Source organism: Sinohyriopsis cumingii, chromosome 4 (assembly GCF_028554795.1).
Source record: "Sinohyriopsis cumingii isolate HCF-2022 chromosome 4, ASM2855479v2, whole genome shotgun sequence".
NCBI lineage: Eukaryota > Metazoa > Mollusca > Bivalvia > Unionida > Unionidae > Sinohyriopsis > Sinohyriopsis cumingii.
Window position 1 is genome coordinate 132,286,871 of NC_142964.1, and position 21,320 is coordinate 132,308,190.

A 21,320-nucleotide genomic window follows, 5' to 3' on the forward strand; every position below is an offset into this window, starting at 1 on the left:
AATTTAAGTCTGAACGAACTCATCAATATAGCAGCCGAAATTCAAAGGAAAATATATATTTCCTCATCCACTAAGGAAAGAGATTGATTCCTATCCATATTTGCTTAATTGACATATCAGGATTATATTAAACCAGACCTAACGATAAAATGGTTCTCGTATCAAGTGGCGGAGAAACTCGATAGAGCATCGTGACAGGACACACTAGCACAAGCTAAAGGTACCATGATTGGCTAATTTTGTAAATAGATAAACGTAGCAGGCAATAAGGTCCGGGGCTAGTGAGACGAAGGTATGATATTTGCAATTTACTTGGAGTCAATAGATCCGCCTGTGTCCTGTCCCAGAGGGAACATATGCGAATGAATCCCAATGACTAATTGACCATTCTGCTTGTATTCGTTGATTCATCGTGGACAACGTGTCTACTAATACCTGTGGTCGGCCTGGACTATGACGAACTTGTCCTTGGATTTATCATTTAAGACATCGGTTTAGAAGTTTTCAAAGAAGAACGCAAAGCTATGGTACCTTGTTCCCCTTACCTGCTGAGATTTGTCGTGACAGTGGAGAGGTCGCACTGAATAAGAATACTCTTCAAGTAGGTTATCTTGCCAACAAAGCAATCCTTTCCATGTGACTTTAATATCGGGGATATCGGTTTCAAATATACGATCCAGAGCGAGCTAATATCCACTGGCCTTATATAATGATGGAAGGAAAGTACTCACATTTCGCTGTGTTTGTCTCCATACAAAGTGTGAGCTCGAAGATTGTACCAGCAAAGTATCACCTGACGTAAGCCAAGGAAGGTTCTCCAATTTCTGAAATGTGGCCTCATATGCTTTGTTTGTTCCAATGAAGAATTAACAAAGTTTCGGCTGCCATTCAGACTAAATTATCGTTCTTTTAATAGTCGCATAAATAGGCTATGTAGAACGGTGATGTAAGCTGCTGACCACGAAATATTCTCAGGCACATAGACAGTTTACAGAATAATCAACTATCCTATGTATCGGGTCCGTAATAGGATCTGGTCACAAGGGTACAAACGGGCCATATAGTGAAATGAAACCGTTATGGTTCCATTATGCATGTCTTCACCAAATGGATACGTACACTTACTGAACACGTGATATTGAATCATTTAGACTGTGTTCGGTATTGACCGTGATCGATCTATATTTTATAGTATGGAGAGAAATTGTGGTGAACAATCCTTTTATTTGTGCTGTTATCCAAAATGATTCTGGAAAACCTAACTTTTAACTTAGTTAATCTTTAGAAGTGCTTCCCTTTGAAGCGTCCATATTAAGCTAATAATGTGGCACAACTGGTCACAAAGCCCAAATGGGTTCATTTGTGGCACAATTGGTAGACTGAGTCCTAAGATTGCCAGTGCGCTAACGTAGAGACTGCGTTAGGAATGATGATGCACGTAAGCGGGCCCAAAATTCAACATAATAGACCGGATCGCCGTGGTTATTGAGTTCGTGCAGTCTGATTCAGATTGCAAAATCCGAAAATGATGGAAAAGGGTCATTGTATCTTCTTTAACACTCTCAAATTGTTTATGTTGTGAGCGGGTTATAGGATATATACTCGACAAAACCGGTACCAACTGCATCGTACAGGACTGTATATGAGGTACTTCCGAGGGATTCACCATGTCTATGGCTGATGTTTGTCTGTAATGCTCTCCAGGTCAACCATACAACCCGACGGCGTCAGTTGTCGAGTGCGGGTGGTCTTTGCTGATCAGTATGATAAAGATTTAAAACACGAGTCTTTTCATGATTGCACAGACAAGTGCGGCACTAGCTAGGCTGATAACTATTTTGAAGAATGGCGCCATTACGCTTGGTCCAAGATTAAGCTTAAGCGCTCTCTTTTCATGTTTCTATTCCTGTGTGCATGGTCGACACGACCCTGAAAACAGTAGTAGGGAGAATAATAAATGCTTTAGAGATAAGCTGTTATCGAATGATCCAGAAAATCTCACACTTAGAATACGTCTCTGATGAGAGGCGTACGTTAGAATCAAAGATGCAATTTAACCCAATGAAGGACGGCTCACCACCGTAAAAAAACACAGACTAAGATGGTACGTTTACGTCTCACGCTCCTATGGCCTGTCAAACACAATCCAACAGGGCACATTGAAAGTAAAGAGATACATGCAGAAGAAGGGACAGGAAGATTACACCAAATAGTAGACAAGCATGAATTTTGCATAGTCCCAAAGAGTATTGGAGAACCGATCAAAATGGAGACAGGTTGTCCAAAAAGTATCAACGGTGCCCTTCGACCAGCCAGGTTACAGGTGAAACGAAAACTATGTATAACAACAAATGATGGTATTTTGGACCAATATGTTTACGGAGATGGAGAATGACAGTAAAAGTGTTGGCAACGTGCTAAAAAAAGTCTTCCGGTTGTACCACCAGAGTTTCACTCAATTAACTGTCGGAAGGCAGAGCCCTCTCTTGTCAGTCAGATATATATCAAAGAGGATTGAGCTTGTAAGCATACTTCGTGGTGTATATGTGAAAGTCGCAACTATGACGTCTCTTTTGCAATCATATATAAAACGGGAAAATATTCTCTTCAGGAGCGGCGCACCAAGTTAGAGAAACGTGCTCAAGGGAATGTGATCATTAAGTGAATATTCCTTTTGAGTGGCAAAGACATGATAACCCGGTGACTCTATATCCTGTGTGTCCTGATGAACTAAAGCGTCACCAGGTGCATTGAGTAACCTGTGGCTGATTCGTGAATATGCCTTACGTTGCGGTGTAGACAAAATGCACAAAGACCTTTCGTCATTTGTCGTAAATGGTAAGATCGATTGTGGTATTAGTGATCCACGAAAATGCATACATTACGTGGTTTTGCAAACTGGAAACAGAGCATTCGTCTGGTGACTTCATAGTGCGAACTGATGACGTCTTTGTCCCTCAACGTTACTCCTGCGCCTTCCACTTTACCTTCGGTACATCATCCCATTGATTTTCTGTACCTACAACAACTTTAGATTGGCAGCCAGAGCAAGCTACATATGTAGAGTGGGTGTCTGTACCGTGTTTCCAGCGTTTACATAGATTTCATTCATTCATATCCATGGTCTAAATCTGTACTACAAAATAAAGCGGACATAATATGAACGGGTAGTGCGGGACACATGGTGCCCTCTGAACTCAGCGTACGTGCAGAGTTGCATCCGATAGCAATTACTTTTATAATGGTGTGTGTTGCCGCCAATACAGTTAGAATATTGGTGCGTCGCCATTGATACTTACGATGTGGACCTTAAAAACATTAATTATAATAAACGTTACCTGCAAGAACGGCCAGGTGACTGGATATGGAAGGAAAAGCACCGATGCGTCGCTTAAAGTAACTATGAAATCTACATTTTAGCAAAACGTTGTATAGAGAACTTGCCGTTGTGTATTGAACAGCGTCGGAAACCATGAACCAATATGACCGAGTTTAGTTTCTTATTGCACTCGCAATACATGCACATAAATGTACTAAAGCGAGTAGATTTATACCTGCGAAGTCGACACTATAATATTAATTGCATTATAATATAACCCTGTTTGAAACGTCAAATGACGTCCTAAACGGGTAAAATCAGTAAAGCATCACGTATTTAACTATAAAGCGCAGGTTTGTCTTGTGTATGGCTCTTCACTCAAACCCTGCGTCCTCTTTCTTTCTACTCTGCGCATCTCCAAGGTCCTACGGCGATATGGGCGGGACGAAGCGACAGGTAGAGGTAACTACTGGCAGTCGTAGTTACAAACAGACACGGTGACGGAACGTACCCACATTCATGGACAAGGAAGATAAATCCAGGCCTCAGACAAGAACATCCCTCATAGCCAGAGAACTGGGCCGATACAAGGTTTACATTGCCGCTCTTAGCGAGACACGTATAACCGATGTAGGATCTGTCTGCGAACCCCAGGTTGGCTTCACCTTCTTATGGAAGGTGAAAACAGAAATGAACAAAGAATCCACGGAGTCGTGTTTCCATTCGTACTGCACATTTGAGTCAATTCCCAGTGGTTCCTACGCATGTGAACAAACGCTTTAAGTCACAGTATATCACCATCATCAGTTCGTATGCCCCCACATTGACCAGCAGCGAAGAAGACAACGAGGCCATCTACGAACTTCTCGATGCACTCGCAAAAGCTACCCCAGTTTGCGACGAAACTCGTCGTACTTGGCGATTGTAACGCCCGAGTGGGTCACGACTACGAAAGGTGGAATGGATAATTGGGACATCATGGAATCGGAAAAATAAACACGAATGGACTGCTTCGACTGTCCATATTTGCAGCGAATAATCTGACTATCTCGAACACACTCTTCCGTCAGAAGAGAAAGTGTAAAGCGACTTGGATGTATCCCAGATCCAAACAATGGCCTTTGATCGAATATATCATCGTCCGTAACTGATATGTCCGCGATGTCCAGATAACAAGAGCAATGAGGGGGACGAGTGCTGGACGGACCACCAATTAGTCAGGGCTATCCTTGATCTCAACATTATCCCGCAACAGCGCAAAAAAAACGAAACTTACCCGAATCAAGTTGAACACTGCAAGGCTGAACCACCCACATGTGAGAGAGAAATATCAAGCTCACATTGAAAATCTACTGACTGCGCACGAACATCTGACTGGTGACCCAGTCTGAAAGGACATATTGAGTGAGTCTGCGAAGGTCATCATAGGACCAAAAATAAAAGTCCACCCAGACTGGTTTGACGAAAATAACGAAATGATAAGCATCATCCTTCAACAAAAGCGAGAGGACTATATAGAATGCTAGAACAAGGTTGACTCAGTCTCAGAATGTGATCGCTTCAAATACCTGCAGAACAAAGCACAGAGAGAACTCAGCATTATGCACAATAGCCGGTGGGACCGAAATGTACATGAAGTGCTGCATTACGCAGACACTAACACTCGAAAGAGTTTTTCAGGTCAATCAAAAATGTATAAGAAACGTAGAAAGCCTGCAGCATCCAGCTAATCTCTTTTGACAGGACCACTCTGATCAAGGACAAAGAGAGTATCACCGAATGGTGGAAGGAACACTTCTCCAACCTACTGAACATGTCCTCCACCGTAGACTCTGCAGCGTTATACGCAAATTTGTCCCGAAGCCAACTATCTCGGACGTGGACTTAGCCCCTACTACAGAAGACGTCGAGCGACCCATCAACATTATCAGCTCTGACAAGGCACCAGGCGAGGATGGGATTCTTGTTGAACACTATAAAGCAGCTAGCCCTAAGGTACTTGATGTACTGCACATCATCCTGATCAGCATTTTGTTAGGAGGAGTCCATGCCACAATGTATGTTTTTCTACATACAAGTACCCAAATAATACAGAAAAAAATTATACTTGTTGCTATATCACAAGGTTGCAAGACCTTCGTATCTGAAGTGTGTATGCTTATCGACACGAGCGACAAGAGTAAATAAATTGTAACTGGATTTGACACTCATGCTCATATCGAAGAGGAATCACTTCATCTCACCGTCAGCAATCCTTAATTATAGAATTAAACAATGGTTGTCTCATTTATTAAAAAAGCAAAAGCCATCAAGTAATCTTTTCCTGCTGCACCGGTCACTGTCCTGACAATATATTTTTGCCTTCAGTAGTTTTTCTTGGTTGTAAGGTTTCAAGTATCATCGGCATGTATCTGACCTGTAATACATTATTCTCCATAAAAATATAATTCAAAATCAAGTCATCCATCCCTGCTTACTTTATGTCTTTGAACAACAAAACCGACTAAGAGATAGATATCGAAAAATAAATAATACATTTAGTTGATCTAATATTACACTCGGATAATGAAAGCAATTAAAATCACTGCATTTATAATTCTAGTAGATTAGACTCATATACCAAATCCAAGACTAAAGTAAAATAAAAATGTAAAACCCTCAACAAAGACTTTTATTTCAAACTGACTGAACGAAAATAGCAAAACAGTATCACTCTCTCACAAAATCGCCTCAGATCAAATTTTACAAAGAGTGACAAATATATTTCTGAAAGGTAAAACCTTGTCGACGGCTACTTCTCCCACACTATCGAATGATCAGAGGCACCTGAAGTAAAGAATGTTATTGATTGTATTTACAAATTAAATCGGAAATATTCAGTTTAAACAAGTTCTTACTGAACAATCGTGACTTTCAACGTCAAATACCCTCGCAGAGCTCTTACATGATATTTGTATGTCAGGTAAACAACAAGTACCGTCGAACCTCCTATGATTAGATGGGAATATAATTGGAGAGAATGTATGGCTCTTTAGTAAGGACCCCGTATATAAAGATTAATTTAGTATGAAAGAAGACGTTTTGGGACAACAATAAGACTCCAAGTTACAGAAAGGTCACTTTGGAGAATAAAACTGTTAGAGTGTCATCGGTGTCAACAAGGAGACCAATCTTGAGCAACGGTGGTTGTTTGAAAAGAAAGGCAGATAAAATGGAGCAAGCGTTATGCAGACAATTGATACTGTTCTTGGTGATGTAATGAAACAAATTATAAAGCTGAATTAGGATTTATTATTACTTTAAATAAACTCTTCACTGAGACCAGTTTAAACAAACGTGTTTTAAAGGTCCAACATTGTGTTTAAAGTGCTTGAAATTTCACGCGCTTGACTTGAAAAGGCGAGTTAAACTTTGCGATCAAATTACAGTTTCAATCACTCGTTCTTTCAGTCAAGTCCTGTTTCAAGGTTGGTCTTAGTTTCTCCTTAGTTAAAAGTATGGGGAGATAATATTGCCAACGTTGTTCGTTAAAGTCCATACTTTCTTTCTTGTTTCTTTTTGTGTTTCCGCTACATTTGCAGTTAGTGCGAGTGATTAGCTTTCACTCTTTACTGATCAGCAGATTTTTTCACGTAAAACTACGTATAGCTAGTATTGAGTAAGAAAACATTCTTGTCAGAAAACATATTTGAAGACTTATCTAACTAAAAAGTGAAATTATACGCATTTTATTTTTGATCCCGGATTTGATAAAGAATTTTTCTCAGATCGAAAAATAATTCTTACCTCGAATCTTTGGCTTCCATTGAATATTTAGGAAAATATTTCTTTCGCCTGCATTGTCACTTGTTGAGACATTCTTTAACTTGCAAATTCGAACAGCCCATTACACTGTTTAACTGACTACTCTTTTTTCAGTAACATTGTATTGTTCCAGCCAAAGATTTACCAAAGTGAGTTTGAAAACCCTGTCAGGGTGTACAAGGGTGCTGCAAATGTGCAAAAGATTACAGCTTGGATTCAAAAGCAAAGGTATTCAGGTGTTTAATCATCACTTTATTAGCAAAAACAACATCTCTCATAGACATTACAGAGTTTTTGATCACAAAATGGGCACACAAGTCAAGCAACATCATAAGTATGATTGATAAGAGATGCAAGACAATTGTCAATGCCATTTCTATAGGTGTTTTCTCACTTTCGTGCACACTCAAACTCATCCATTGGATTATCATTATTATGCATGTCATATTCAAAATGTAGTTCTAATATGTTTTTGAGGTACAACACAAATATAATGGATTTTGCCTTATTGTGGACATAGCTTATGTCAGTTTCTCGTTTTATTTTCGAAAATAGAAACCATCCATGACTATAAAATTAAAGTAGAAATGTACATTTTATTTATGTTATTTATCATGTACGAAAGACTTAATATAAACTGCTCTCGAGTACGTACTCCCTTAAGGGAATTTGTACCTACTCGTTTAAGGGGCGCGCGTACCTAGTCCTTAAGGGTTGAGGTATAGCTCTCTATCTGTAAAGAAATTACAATTTGTTTGGGAGGGGGTACAATTTCTTATTTTGAATTTTTATCAGATTAATGTTGCTCCCTTATAGTTAAGAAAATTTGTTTTAATCTTTACGATTATATTTTTTTTATTCGTTTATTGGCTTTATGATATCAGAAAACTATTATCTTCCAAGACTGTTGCGCAATCCGGTTTTTTTAAAATTCCTTATTTCTGTTTTTGTTGATTGTGCCGGTGTCGCCGGTACTTCTTGGGTATCATGTTTTTTTATTGGTGCTAGTTGGTATTAGTGAAGAACCCAATGGGTACTTACCCTTCTTTCCTTCTCCTAATTTAATATTTTTATTCATCATTTTATTTTTAATTCTTTGATCCTGCTAGTTTCTTTACAGTTTCCTAAACGGCATTGTCCTTGATATTTTGTCTTCTGCCATATTTCTTACTCTTCTTTTTTTTTCATTTTATTCTTTTGCTTTCGTTTCTTCTGCTATTATGACAGCTTTCGTACCCTTCCTTCTCTATCTTCTTGTTCTGCTTTATCTACATTTTCCATTGCGTTCTTTTCCAGTCAATTGTGTCTACAGTATGGGAAGCTTACATACACGTTTTTTGGGTTTAAATGCACACGCAAGAGAAAATGTTTTAAAATGGATTCAACAGGAAACATAGAGTAAAGAACTTAGAAATACATACTTAGCAAACATATTTTACATACTTAGATGGTAGATTGTTTTGACAGGAATCACGGCTAATTACAGTCCTTGAGTCCTAAAAACTGAAATGCTAATAGTTATACCCAAATGATATATGTGTATGAGTTTGTGTGTGTGAATGTGCATTTGTTAGAATGGCATGTTGTGTAATGATATTCATGTTTCTCTGTTGTTTCTGTTTGTGTATATCAAGATCGGTGGACAATCTAAAACGTTTTAGGTATGAATAGCATTATTTATAATTAACATGAGAGCAATATATTCTTTAATCAAACAATCCCCGCATTTACCCATTAAAAATGGACACCTAATGGATCCAGATCGGCTAGCACATTGCATCAGCAAAATATTTTACAAAGCATAAACAATCATTTGACCCGGGATTCATTTTATTCACCAACTGTCGGTAAATCGAGGTTAGATCTAATTCTATTTATGATACTCAAACAATGTTAATATCTTTATCGAAGTCTAAGATATTGGAAAGGCATTCTCGGGAATCCAAGTGTTGTCGATGAACTTGTGACACACTAAATACATAACAAGCTTAAAATGTTTCGCTATCTGATGAGATGGAAAACTATCCAATTCACAATTGGCTAAAGCATGCTAAATGTTGAAATTAATCCAACGCCTGAAGAAAACGAATCATTGCAAGTGATAAAGATCCTAATATAATTCATATGACCCGATCTGACACTGGACTCGGTCCTACATGAGTCACTTATTTACAGATCATACATACCAATAAGGTGAAATGCTCGTTCTCAATGGGTTATTGATTTTACTTGGTACAGACAGATAGTCCTACATACGAATGGCTGCACCTGTTAAAGATACACGTGCCAAAGGTTGATTCGGAATGAACTGGATTGGCAAACGTTAGCTACCCAGAAATGGTGAAAAGAAAGCAATGTCAGATTTCATTTTTACACTATTACGCACGTAAATCTTTTTATTCTTAGCGAACTTCCTCAGTTTTGACGAAATGTCCAATCTTTCTTCAATGAAAACCATTTATCTTATATTTCAAGGCTTTTATGTTATTTATATTTTGTTTTCTTCTGATCTATTTCACATTCTTGAACCTCGTGTATATATTTTAATTCATATGATAAATTTCACGTTTTAGTACTTTATGTTTCAATTTTCCTTTGAAGATTTATTTTATCTCAACTTTAGACGAAGCAATCACTCTTGAAAATTAAGTAGATATCATCAGAAAATCTACACATTGGATGCTGCTTGGAAATGGCATGGCTCAGACCAGTCAGCAAGAATCGAAAATAGCATCAATATTGTCCCGTAGACTTCAAAATTACCTTGATGGGGTTTATGTCATCAACATTATTATTGAAAAGATATGAAAATGTATGTGTAACTTACATTATTGTGAATTAAATCCAAAAGCGTCTTAAAGGTTCTAACATCTGTACCAATGAATAGAATGTTCCGAATCAAATCCATGTACGGAATGTGCTGATGCTGCAACAATCTTGATGACACTAGCCAAAATGTCTCCGAATGAATTCACAACAGACAAAATATAAATATATAAAACTCATGTAATGCATTATAATTAATATGGTAACATCATTTCCTCTGAGACCTATGTGTTCTTTATGGTTTATGGTTTTATCTCATTTACTCCTTTATGGACAGGACTATTGTCCCAGGCAAGCTCAGTAAGCATTATCTTTTATGATGCACTTACTCTAGTTCATTTACTTCTTGCAGCCTTGGTCTTTGCTCTGAGCGTACTGAGAAAAATGCTGAAAAGTTTACAAAACCTCTAGTTGTGGTATATTTTGATGTGAATTTCCATCAGAACGAAAATGATACAATCTATTGGAGAAACAGGTGTGTATAAATGTTTGTTCGCTGTCTATAATGCTATTGCTCATATACTTTGGAGTGTTTAAGCAACAAAATGTTTAAAGTCTATAACGTTATTGTTAAAGCCAATATTAGATCATGGATTGTTTTTACAAAATATTTGAGTAGTTAGACAATCTTCCTTAAGCATTAATGTTTCTCCCTGAACGAAATTAAAGTACCTTATTTTTTATATCATCATTATCTTAATTTACAATCTACGACCAGGGACATAACTGAAGAACAGAACATATGTCTACATACATAAATACATACATACATATCAAAATAAATATCCATTGTTTATAACTTGCAATTAATTTATTACAACATTCAAACAGGTCTAAAATATAACTGACTTTACCATCATCATATTTGTACTTTTGAACTTCTGACCATATAAGTAATTTCAAAAAGGTTTTAAAATGTTTTTTTCTGGACTTAAAGGGTACTGAAAGTGGCCAAGGAGTTCCAGGATGCAGGTAAAGAGGTTACTTTTGCCATCAGCAACCACAAAATGTGGGTCCATGAGCTTGGGACGTTTGGACTCACCGAACTTCAAGACAACAGACCGGTGTTTACTCCCAGAGATAAACCAGTTGTTACTGCTAGAGATACAAGGGAGAGAAAATATGTCATGTCTGATGAATTTTCGTAAGCATTTTACTCACTATGAGAACCTGATTTTGAGTCTAAAGGTAGAATTGTACGATTGGTTGAGTTAATACAGCTGAACACTGATGATCCAGACATTTAATTTGCAGATCATTTAGTCTTATGAACGTCCATACACCTACGCTAATGTCTATATAATTAGTTGCCTCGACAATGTTTGTAAATTTAGATAATGTTAGTGACAGAGTAACACGTGTAGCTTACATAGGCAAACAGCTAGGTACCTGCTCAAGGACACATAATAGTAGTCAAACGCATTCTTTCAGTTGAGCAAAACAAAAAAGGACTTGACAATGGTATCTTAGTTATATCTTTATTTAGGGCTCTGCATCAAAACCCGAAATCTTGATAGTAATATCTATTCATGTCCCTCCATCTGCCCATTTCGTCACACTTATTTGACCGTGCATAACTTAACCGACTTGCAAATAAATGGGTGTCGTTTAGTAAGTGAATTGTCGATGATACTTAGATGTCCCTTTTAACGATCTTACATTGTAATGTTCGATTATGACAGAGCTATTGCACTTTTTTAACCAAATTTAAATCTTCACTAAAGAAGATCCTTGTAACCTGCATAGCTCATGAACATTAATATACTATGACGCAGCTTGATGTGTAGGGTCTCTCATTTCCAGAGATGTGGTTTTTAATTGGTTTATCTCTCACCTCTATTTTGCGTATAGATATGGCTGTGAAAATTAACCTTAATATGTTTATATTCGTCGCGTGTGCGTTTAACATGAATTATTTCAGTAATGGGTAAAATATTTTAGAATTCCATTACACATACATTTAAATTGCAAATATTTACTTTATTTAGGATCCTCATACATTCATATTCCTTTGGAAGGTAGTTATTTACACGCCCCGAGATGTACATACGGCAGATCATTATTAAAGAATGTGGACATGTTTGGACGATATCATCCGAAAGGTGTGATCACTAACATCCATATTTGATGTCGGGCGTTCTGATTTCACTGGGAAAGCGATGCATGTTGATAAACAAGTTCGAAGTTTCTATATTGTGACCATTAAACTCGACATGCCCTTTTCTTGATTCAGTTTAGTCCATGGCTAACATTGTAAAAGCCCATATCAATAGATAATGCTCGTCTGGAAGTTTCTTAACTTCAACTAATGCGCAGAGCATTCATTAATCAGGACTAAGCTGACATTAGTTAAACGAATTTAGTATTATTTTTTAAAACAACATTTAATTAAGATGAGTATGCATGATATTTACTACAGATAATGCTATTTGGTATGAATACTGTTTATAGAATGTGCTTAGATGATGTTATTTGGTATAGATATTGTCTAAATAGTTTTAATGGGTTTTGACATAGTTTGGACTTAATATGCCTTTCTCTAGGTAAATTGTGTGTTCAGGTGGAAACTCAAAATAATTCATACAATAAGCATATCTCAAGAACAATTAAAACTATTTTCGTGCAATTCGGAAATAATATTGTTATTTAGATCGGTAAGTGGTCTTATGAGATCTGTATTGACTATATCATTTTGAAAACGTTATGACCCTGTGAATCAACTTCATATTTTCGGAGGGGATCTGTTGCTTTAATTAACATGGCTCATGAACCATGGAGCATATTTCAATGCAATTTTATGTGAACATAGCTTTTCGAACCGTGATGCACTAATGGCTAGTAGTTCTTGTTTCTCTTTGAGATCATTATTGAAAAGCCATTTTGTCAACATTTTCAAAATTATTATTCAAATTTTATTTGACTTTTCTAAAATAGTACCTGATTTCATGAGCATGTTAGTCTCATATCTAATTATCGAGAGATATTTCTCCATTTGGCAGCTAAATCTCCTTGAACAATGTAAGAGCCTCTGTTAAGTCGTTTAGACAGTCATGTAATTTCTACATCAGTATCCATACTGACTTCGAACTGAGGTATATTATCCAAATGATGGCCAAAGCCTGCATCCTGATTAGCTAGTGTTACTCTCATGACTGTATTGACAGAACTATATGTAATTAGAATGCATTACGTGAACCGTCTATGTGTAACATATACATATTTGCAGTTTATAAAAATATCAGCATTTTCTGCTGAACTTCTAAGAGCTAGTTGACACGTTTAAACGAATTGCTTGCACATTTAGCATTCTACACAAAGTCACCTAAGGCTATATTTATTTGAATGATTGATACCTGCCAGGGTGTTCACGTAGAGCTGCTATAGAAAAGGAATGTTCGTTGAATTGATAGCTCAAGAATCACTCCAATATATGTTGTTTGTATTGCTGATCTTCAGTAATAGTAGTAGTAATGTTATTACCATTATTATTGCTATGATTATTATTGTTATTATTATTATTATTATTATTACAGAGAGGATAATCTAGAGAAGTTTGTAAACGACCTGCTGGAAGACAAATTAGAACAATTCTTGATATCGGAGCCTATCCCTGCTTCAAATGATGAACCTGTCAAGGTACAAAGCAAACCAAACTAGAAATCATTCTCGTTACTCTAAAATCATATTGCGTTTCTTACAGGTGTAGATTACATTATTTATACTGAACTCCAAAGTTTCACATGTTGAATTTCCAACTGCATCAGCTGTTATATGCTCATACGTCTCGAGCAAACAATGTCTAACTTTCGATATATATGACATGGTGTTAGTATTACGTAATAACAGCAGGGCTGCAAAACTTTCACTGAGCACTATGACACAATACCTTTTTCAACTTATCACCCATACAAAACGAGAATCTCATGACTGCATGGTTACGAATCCAGTTTTCATACACTATACGGTATACAATGAGATTTTGTTGTGCTTTAATTTAACTTTCTTGCAACAAACGATTTTGATATTTTGCTCCCATCAGTGATGTGAAAGTGGATCTGTATCTCTAATGGTGATCTATACATAAAGTCGTCGTAGTGGATAAAATGTCGATTCACAGAAGGACTGAAATTTAGATGGTACAACTCAGTCTAGGGTCCATCGTAACAGAATATTAAGGCGTATAATTATAACTCCTGCTGCAAGATTTTAATCATTTTAGAGAATTAAAATTTGAAAGTTTTATCAGCACACACCATCAAAACGTATTTCTAAGCTTAGATGTTTAAATTCTAGTTGAATATTTTGAAAATCGGAATTGTTAAATATAAATCCAAACATTGCTGGACTTTAATGCTAGAGCGTCACTTCATATAAATAAGGTTTATTGGTGTGAGTGTCGCATTAGATTACTGCTTGGATTATTTAATTATATGAAATCGATTTTAGTCCTGCCCTCCTCTTTATTTGGCATAAGGACGCTCCAAAAAGTAAGAAACAAGTCCTACCGCTCTTAATTATTAGCCACTCATGGCTGTAACAGCTCTGTGTATATGATGGAAGTGGGTGTTAAACTGGAGGTACAATCAAAACCTAAATGGATGGTAGAGGTACTTGTATAATTTTTATGGTAAGTTGACTGTAATTATTTGTCGTTATTAAAATAATTGGACATGAATTTTGCTTTAATTTACATTGCACATCACTTCTCTTAAATTAGCACATTTCAGGTGTTTTCCTTTTGCCAGAATACAATAATTTTTCACAAGCAAGATGAAAGCATCAGCTTTTTAAACACCAGTTACAAACAAATACTAGGTTATAAAGAAATTAGCCTTTTGTTTATGTACACTAATCAGCATCTATACGGGTTTTCTTCCAGGTGGCAGTTGCTAAAAACTTTGATGAAATAGTCAATAATGAGGACAAGGATGTTCTGATAGAGTTTTATGCCCCATGGTGTCCGCAATGCACATCCTTTGAACCTAAATACAAGGAACTGGCTGAAAAGGTATGAAGATATTGAATAGACAAAAACCACAGAATTTTATACAAGCAAAAAATATTTGTAAATAGGTGAAACATGCAAGACTTTTTTAATCTTTGAAATTGTAGTTTTTAGTTTGCATGTGAAAAATTGCAAAATGATGTGATGCATGGGTATTGAAACGTGTATGATATTATATCTAAATAGTTATATTATACAATTGGTTATACAGGATATTATTGTTGCAAATTTTATGGAAAGTGTAAGCTGCAGGTAGTCAATGTTTGCAAAATCTTTTCATTCATGGAACACATTTGGTAAAATTAGTAACTGATTACGAACATTTTGCACCGTTTAGAAACTCAAAGCAGTTAGTTTCATATCTAATTTTACTCAACACATTTTCGTATCACCTATTAATGACAAGTCTAATATAATTCATTATATTCTCTAGTTTCGATACGTAAATCCCATATAACGGTTCCAAATTATAGGAAGAAGGATGGGTAGGTCAGGAAATAGCATATCGTCAATATAGATGTAGCATTCAAACAACAGAGTATTTCGTACCAGCATTTGTGTCATAAGCGGCGAACACAATTCTTGTTTACAATATAAATGTTTGTTACAAGCTAGAATTCTAGTAATGGGACAAATATGAATACAATTTGTTACTTGATCAGCATATGCAGAATAAGAGTAAAAGTTCTTTTGGAAGTTGTACATATACATTTTGGCCATATATAACAATATTTTGTGTGATATTCATCTGTATATCTCTCTTTCTCTCTCTTTCTCTCTCTCTCTCTCTCTCTCTCTCTCTCTCTCTATATATATATATATATATATATATATATATATATATATATAAATGCAATAACATTGACAAGACAAACAAATAAAACAGAAAAACGGTTATGTTTGAGAAACTTTACATGCCTATTTCTACAGGAATCCAACCTTTTAACTCTATCGTGTGTCTACCAGTTTATCTCAGCTTGTTACTGATACTGGAAAATATTTGTATTGACCTAGAAATTGATAAGAGATAACGACATCTGTTATTTTATGCAAATTTATGTAATCGCAGATTATAACTCGCATATTTCATTGTTATAGTAGTCATCGGCTATTAAGCAAATTTAGAGAATTATGTAAAAGAAAATGTGTTGGCTGCAAAGATAATTTTATTTGTGTATGGTTGTCTTTTTCTAGTTTAGTTTTGTTTGCTTTAAATCGCTTGGATTCAGTGTTCTAAGGCGGCGTTTTCAGTAAGACTCCTTTTCTTTCCATGTTTGGGGACTCTATTTGGGGTTGTGAGCAACTGCAATAAGTGTTATATCAGTGAAAATGTGGCACGGGGAGGAGACGTATTATGTGACCATGCTTCTGTACAGCTTTCTTTGTCATCCAATCAGATCTATGAAGGTTGATCATTTTGTGTAGCTTTTCAGTTTGAACCCTTATACCGTATAGTCTAAGACGAGACATATCAACATATCAATGGTAAATCAAAGCTTCTACAGACACCTAACTAATTTGTAATTAGCTGAATTGATCGTGAGGCCAAAAGTGTTTATGAAACAGTTCCGCGTACATCGTCTATGGTCTGTTTATCGTGTATCGTTTGCTCATCAATAGATGATTTATAAAAGACTAGAACCTATTTTTCTGATCTGCAATGAAACGTGCATTATGATTTAATATCATTCACATTTTGGATTAGACCCTAAATAATGCTAAGGTGGTATAGCATGTGATTGGCATAGCTTCTCGTCACACATAAAGATCTATTATTTCTCATCCTATTTGCTTTGATAAGACGTTTAAATATTTGATTTGCCTATATCATGTTGAATAAAACAAGTTGGACAAGAATCCAGTAATGAGAGATTCCATCTCTTTGTTTCACCTTAATGCAACTGTATAGGCAGATCGCTAGCCCGATTTTGATTATGTAAACGATCTACATATATTAGAGAGGTGATTTTGCATATGACTAACGAGCTTCTTACCAAAGGATATACATATACTGTTTTCCTCACCAGACTGTAATATCCCTTGTTAAAATTACTAATGGCGTAATGATGTTGCTTGATTCTTATAATAATAATAATAATAATAATAATAATAATAATGAGCATTTTGTATATTGCCTAATCTTTAGAAGCTCTAAGCGCTTTACAACATTAAACAACACATATAAGATAAAAAAAAACATATAATGATATGATTACAAAAACAAATACCATGAAAATAGAAAACATTAAAAGAAAACATGCTGAGAATATTTAAGGTAGGAAACATTATTAGGTCTTTAAGTTTGTTCTTGCAGTCGAAATAAGTGAGTTTTGAGAGCCCTCTTGAATGTGATCTCTGTGTCTTTGTGTCTAAGTTCAGTGGGCAATTCATTCCACGTTGCTGGGCCCTAGTATGCAAAAGAACGCTGTCCATATGACTGTTTTCATACTTGGAATAATGAGTATACGATTGTCAGAAGAGGAGCGTAACTATCTTGCTGGTGTGTACACATGGGTGAGGTAGGATAGGTATGTTGGACTAGAGTTCGACAGTGAAACGTAGCACAGAGAACAAATTTGGTGTTTGATTCTGGATCGAATGGATAGCCTTGCATATGTTCATGACATGTTGGTGCAATGTGAGAATACTGACCAGAGTAACACCTAGGTTTCGTACTGATTGTGTGAATTTAATGTTGGTGTTGCTGATATTCATTGTTTGAGGTCAAGGATGTGAATGAGAAAGTCTTTGTGTTGTGATCAGAATGGCCTAAGTTTTATCATCATTCGTCCGCAGCTTGTTACATGTCGTTCATGATTTCACATCAGGAATACACCTCTCTACACCTTGGATGGTAGCATCAACTTCAGTTGGGTGGCTAGATTTGTATATTTGGGTGTCATCAGCGTACAATTGGTGAGACACTGGATGACGATATATGACACTTGAGAGCGACTGGTTGTACAGAATGAAGAGAACAGGTCCAAGAACAGACCCCTGTGGAACACCACAACAAAGATCAATTGGGCTGGAGTGTATTCCATTTGCAGATACAATTTGTGTCCTGTTGACCAAGTAGGACTAGAACAACAGTAAAGCTGTATCATGAATGCCAAATACATGCTGGAGACGGTGAAGTAATATATCATGGTCTATTGTGTCAAATGCTACAGACAAATCAAAGAGGGTGAGGACTGTAATCTGTCTGCTTTCCAACGCAGAGAGAATGTCATTAACTACATTTAGAAGAGTAGTTTCAGTACTTTGGCAAGGGCGATATGCAGATTGTACATTGCTAAAAAGACTGTTTTAATTTAGATGAGATACAAGCTGGGATAGAACAACCTTTTCTAAGAATTTTTTATATGAATGGGAGATTAGAAACTGGGCGGTAGTTCTTTAATTCGTTATGGTTTAGTGTTGGTTTCTCCAGCAGAGGCTTTACAATGGCAGTTTTTAAAAATGATGGGAATTCCCCGGATGAGAGAGAGGTATTAATAATATCAGTTAGTGAAGGCAATACTGGATCTAAGCACTCAAGCAGCAGTGATGTTGGAATTGGATCAAGTTCACATGACTTTGGTGCACTCTTCATCAGGATTGTACGTACGAAATCCATAGAGAAAGGTTCAAATGCTGCTAATGGTTGCCGCTCGAATTCTGTATCCTAACTGTATCAGCAAGAATTATGTATCAATATGAGGTTTTGTTATATTTGGTATGATTAAGTAAGCATTTATATGATTACTGTACACACTAGAGACTATATCTTCATAGGAATTTGGTCTGACTTTGTAATAAGATCGGTGCCATCAGCATATTGGTTGAGTACTATTTCGATATACATGCACACTAATGATGTGAAATTGTATTACATTTGTCAGCAATTTATAAACTATACTTTTGGTCAAAAAGCAATATTCTTGTATATTAATAAGATAATATTGGATTTGATTGGCAGAGCTTGTTACCATTAAGGGGAGCTAATTCCAATCGGAATGTGCCCTACTTAGATCATCATCGTCATATTAAAGTTCCATAAAGGTGAAGTCACCGCATATAAATGAGATATTTTGCTAGATCTAGAAATCTAAGTACATTATTGTAATTGTACTTCCTATATTTTTACAAGAGTTAAACAATTTTATAGCTTACCTGGTTGTAAGGTCAAGTGAAAAATAAAATATTGTAAATAATAAATATATTGTTATGTGATAGATCAGTGTAACGTGTGGTCTATGTTATAGTTTAGAATGACATATTTGTGTAACATTATGTCCATGTTAAAGTTTAGAATGACATTTGTGTAACGTGATGTCCATGTTATAGTTTAGAAGATATTACCATACATATCAATTAATTAATATTTGCTTACAGTTGAAAGATCAACCAGAGCTGACCATTGCCAAGATGGATGCCACGGTTAATGAGCTGCCAAAGCCATATGAATACTCAATGTGAGTGTCATGTTTTGAGAAAAGAAAATATGATTAGATCACGAGATAACAAATATAAAACAGCATACAGTTTAAGTTGATTTAGGAAATAAATCATATTAGGTAAAAAGTGTCAATTCCTGATTTACAATATGTACATCATATGGGCTGTATTGCACTATACATTTTATGTCAATTGATACAGTTGTTGCCAATGTGCCATCAAATATAGCCGCCATTGCTACAAATAAAAATGTCTTCAAGGACTTTGTTTACAACATACTGAACATGAATGGACCAAATTAAGGAATTGAATTTACTCTTTATATGAGATTTAGTGTACTCTGGATATATTGTACGAAATTTTGTAAATGCTTATCTCTTTCTAAATCATATTTAACAATGAATTTTGAATCTGAAACGCTATATATTTCTCGTTATTAATTAGAAATAATATAAAAGCTATTTTTCTTCTACAATGTAGGTCCTGTAGTAAACATTTGATTATAGACAAAACCAATTTGACTCGGCTGAATAAAGTTAAGAATATGTTATCCAGATTGTATGAGTCGACCATGCTTCGGTAAGGTGTAATATACCATTGCGTGGTTTATAATTAATACATTTTGCAGGCTTTTCCGTGTTAACGGTGAATCCGAAGGAATTATGAAATTTGTTATCTCAAAGGTTTCACTTTATTTCAAAGTTGAAATTCTTGTTTACGTTTTGCTTGGTTTCAACATCTCTCATCTCTGTCCTATTTCAGGTTCCCATTAATATATTTTGCTCCTAAGGGAAATAAGAAAAATCCAAAGCTTTATAATGTAAGTATTAATAATTCAGAATGTATTAATATGTGACGGGTTTTGCTTATCGTGTGAAGCATTGGCGAGACATAGGTATCACTCTTCCGACGTCATTGTAATTAACTGATGCGTCAACATTAATGCTTGCATTAAGTTCAGTGTGTGTGACACTGTTACATAATACAGTCAAGAATAGTTTTATGAAACTGTTTTGACACAATTGCATAATACAGTCATGACGCCTTGTTTGACACTATTATATAATACAGTCATTTAACTGTGACAGTTTCATGATATAGTCATGAAACAGTGGGGACACGTTTACAGAAAAACATCATGAAACATTTTGTGACATTGTTATATAAATAAGTCACGAAACTTTGTATGACACTGTTACATAATACAGACATGAAATGTCATAAGTCTATTAGTTATAGATGGTACTACAAATTACATACCTGATGCTACACTAGCGTTATTTTGAAGCGACAATGACGTATTATAAATACGCATAGGTGGAAAAGACAAAACATGCCAGTCTATGGAATTGTTGTTTCGTGTATTAAGCTTACGATAACTACCATACCCTTCCTAACTGTTGTTAATTCCTCAATAGTACACGGTTTAACGGTTGTTTTGAATTATAGCTATGGGTGGGATGGAAGGTAAACTATGGGAAGACAGATCCAGAAATATCCTTTAGTATTCGGGTTTGAGAGGAATGATAACACATATTCTAAGGATCTGTGAGATGGAACCCCGTGCAACATGTTTTGAAACATTATGTCTATAGTGTCAGTCGCTTTTAAAAGCGGTTTGCAAGTACCATTCTTTCCCCATTTATGCCAAATTTGGCTTCACATTTAAACTCCACTGGTAACAGAATTGAAGACCTTATGTAATGGTGAAATGTCTGGCAATTGGCATCCGATGTTCAATTAGCATATTTTTGATATTGCTACTGCTAAACCATTTGGAGGAATATCCCTTTAGGTCATTTATGTACTGTCACTTTACTTAGGTAGGTAGATGGGTGTCTGGATTACTGTATCAACAGATAGGATCAAATTATAGAAAATATTTCGTTTTAAAAACGCTAAACTGACTTTAGTGTGAATATGGTG

The 21,320-nt window shown here is 35.8% G+C and overlaps 1 protein-coding gene across 1 annotated transcript; it reads left to right on the forward strand.

The window, feature by feature from the left end:
- Positions 1-2,101: 2,101 nt before the first annotated feature.
- LOC149802110 (protein disulfide-isomerase A3-like) lies at positions 2,102-19,415 on the forward strand. Its single transcript, XM_089956895.1, has 8 exons — positions 2,102-2,323; positions 5,063-5,314; positions 7,257-7,351; positions 10,302-10,424; positions 10,887-11,093; positions 13,483-13,585; positions 14,829-14,957; positions 19,332-19,415. Exons 1-8 carry the CDS (start codon positions 2,102-2,104, stop codon positions 19,413-19,415), a joined length of 1,215 nt encoding a protein of 404 aa, XP_089813021.1.
- The last annotated feature ends 1,905 nt before the right edge of the window (positions 19,416-21,320 follow it).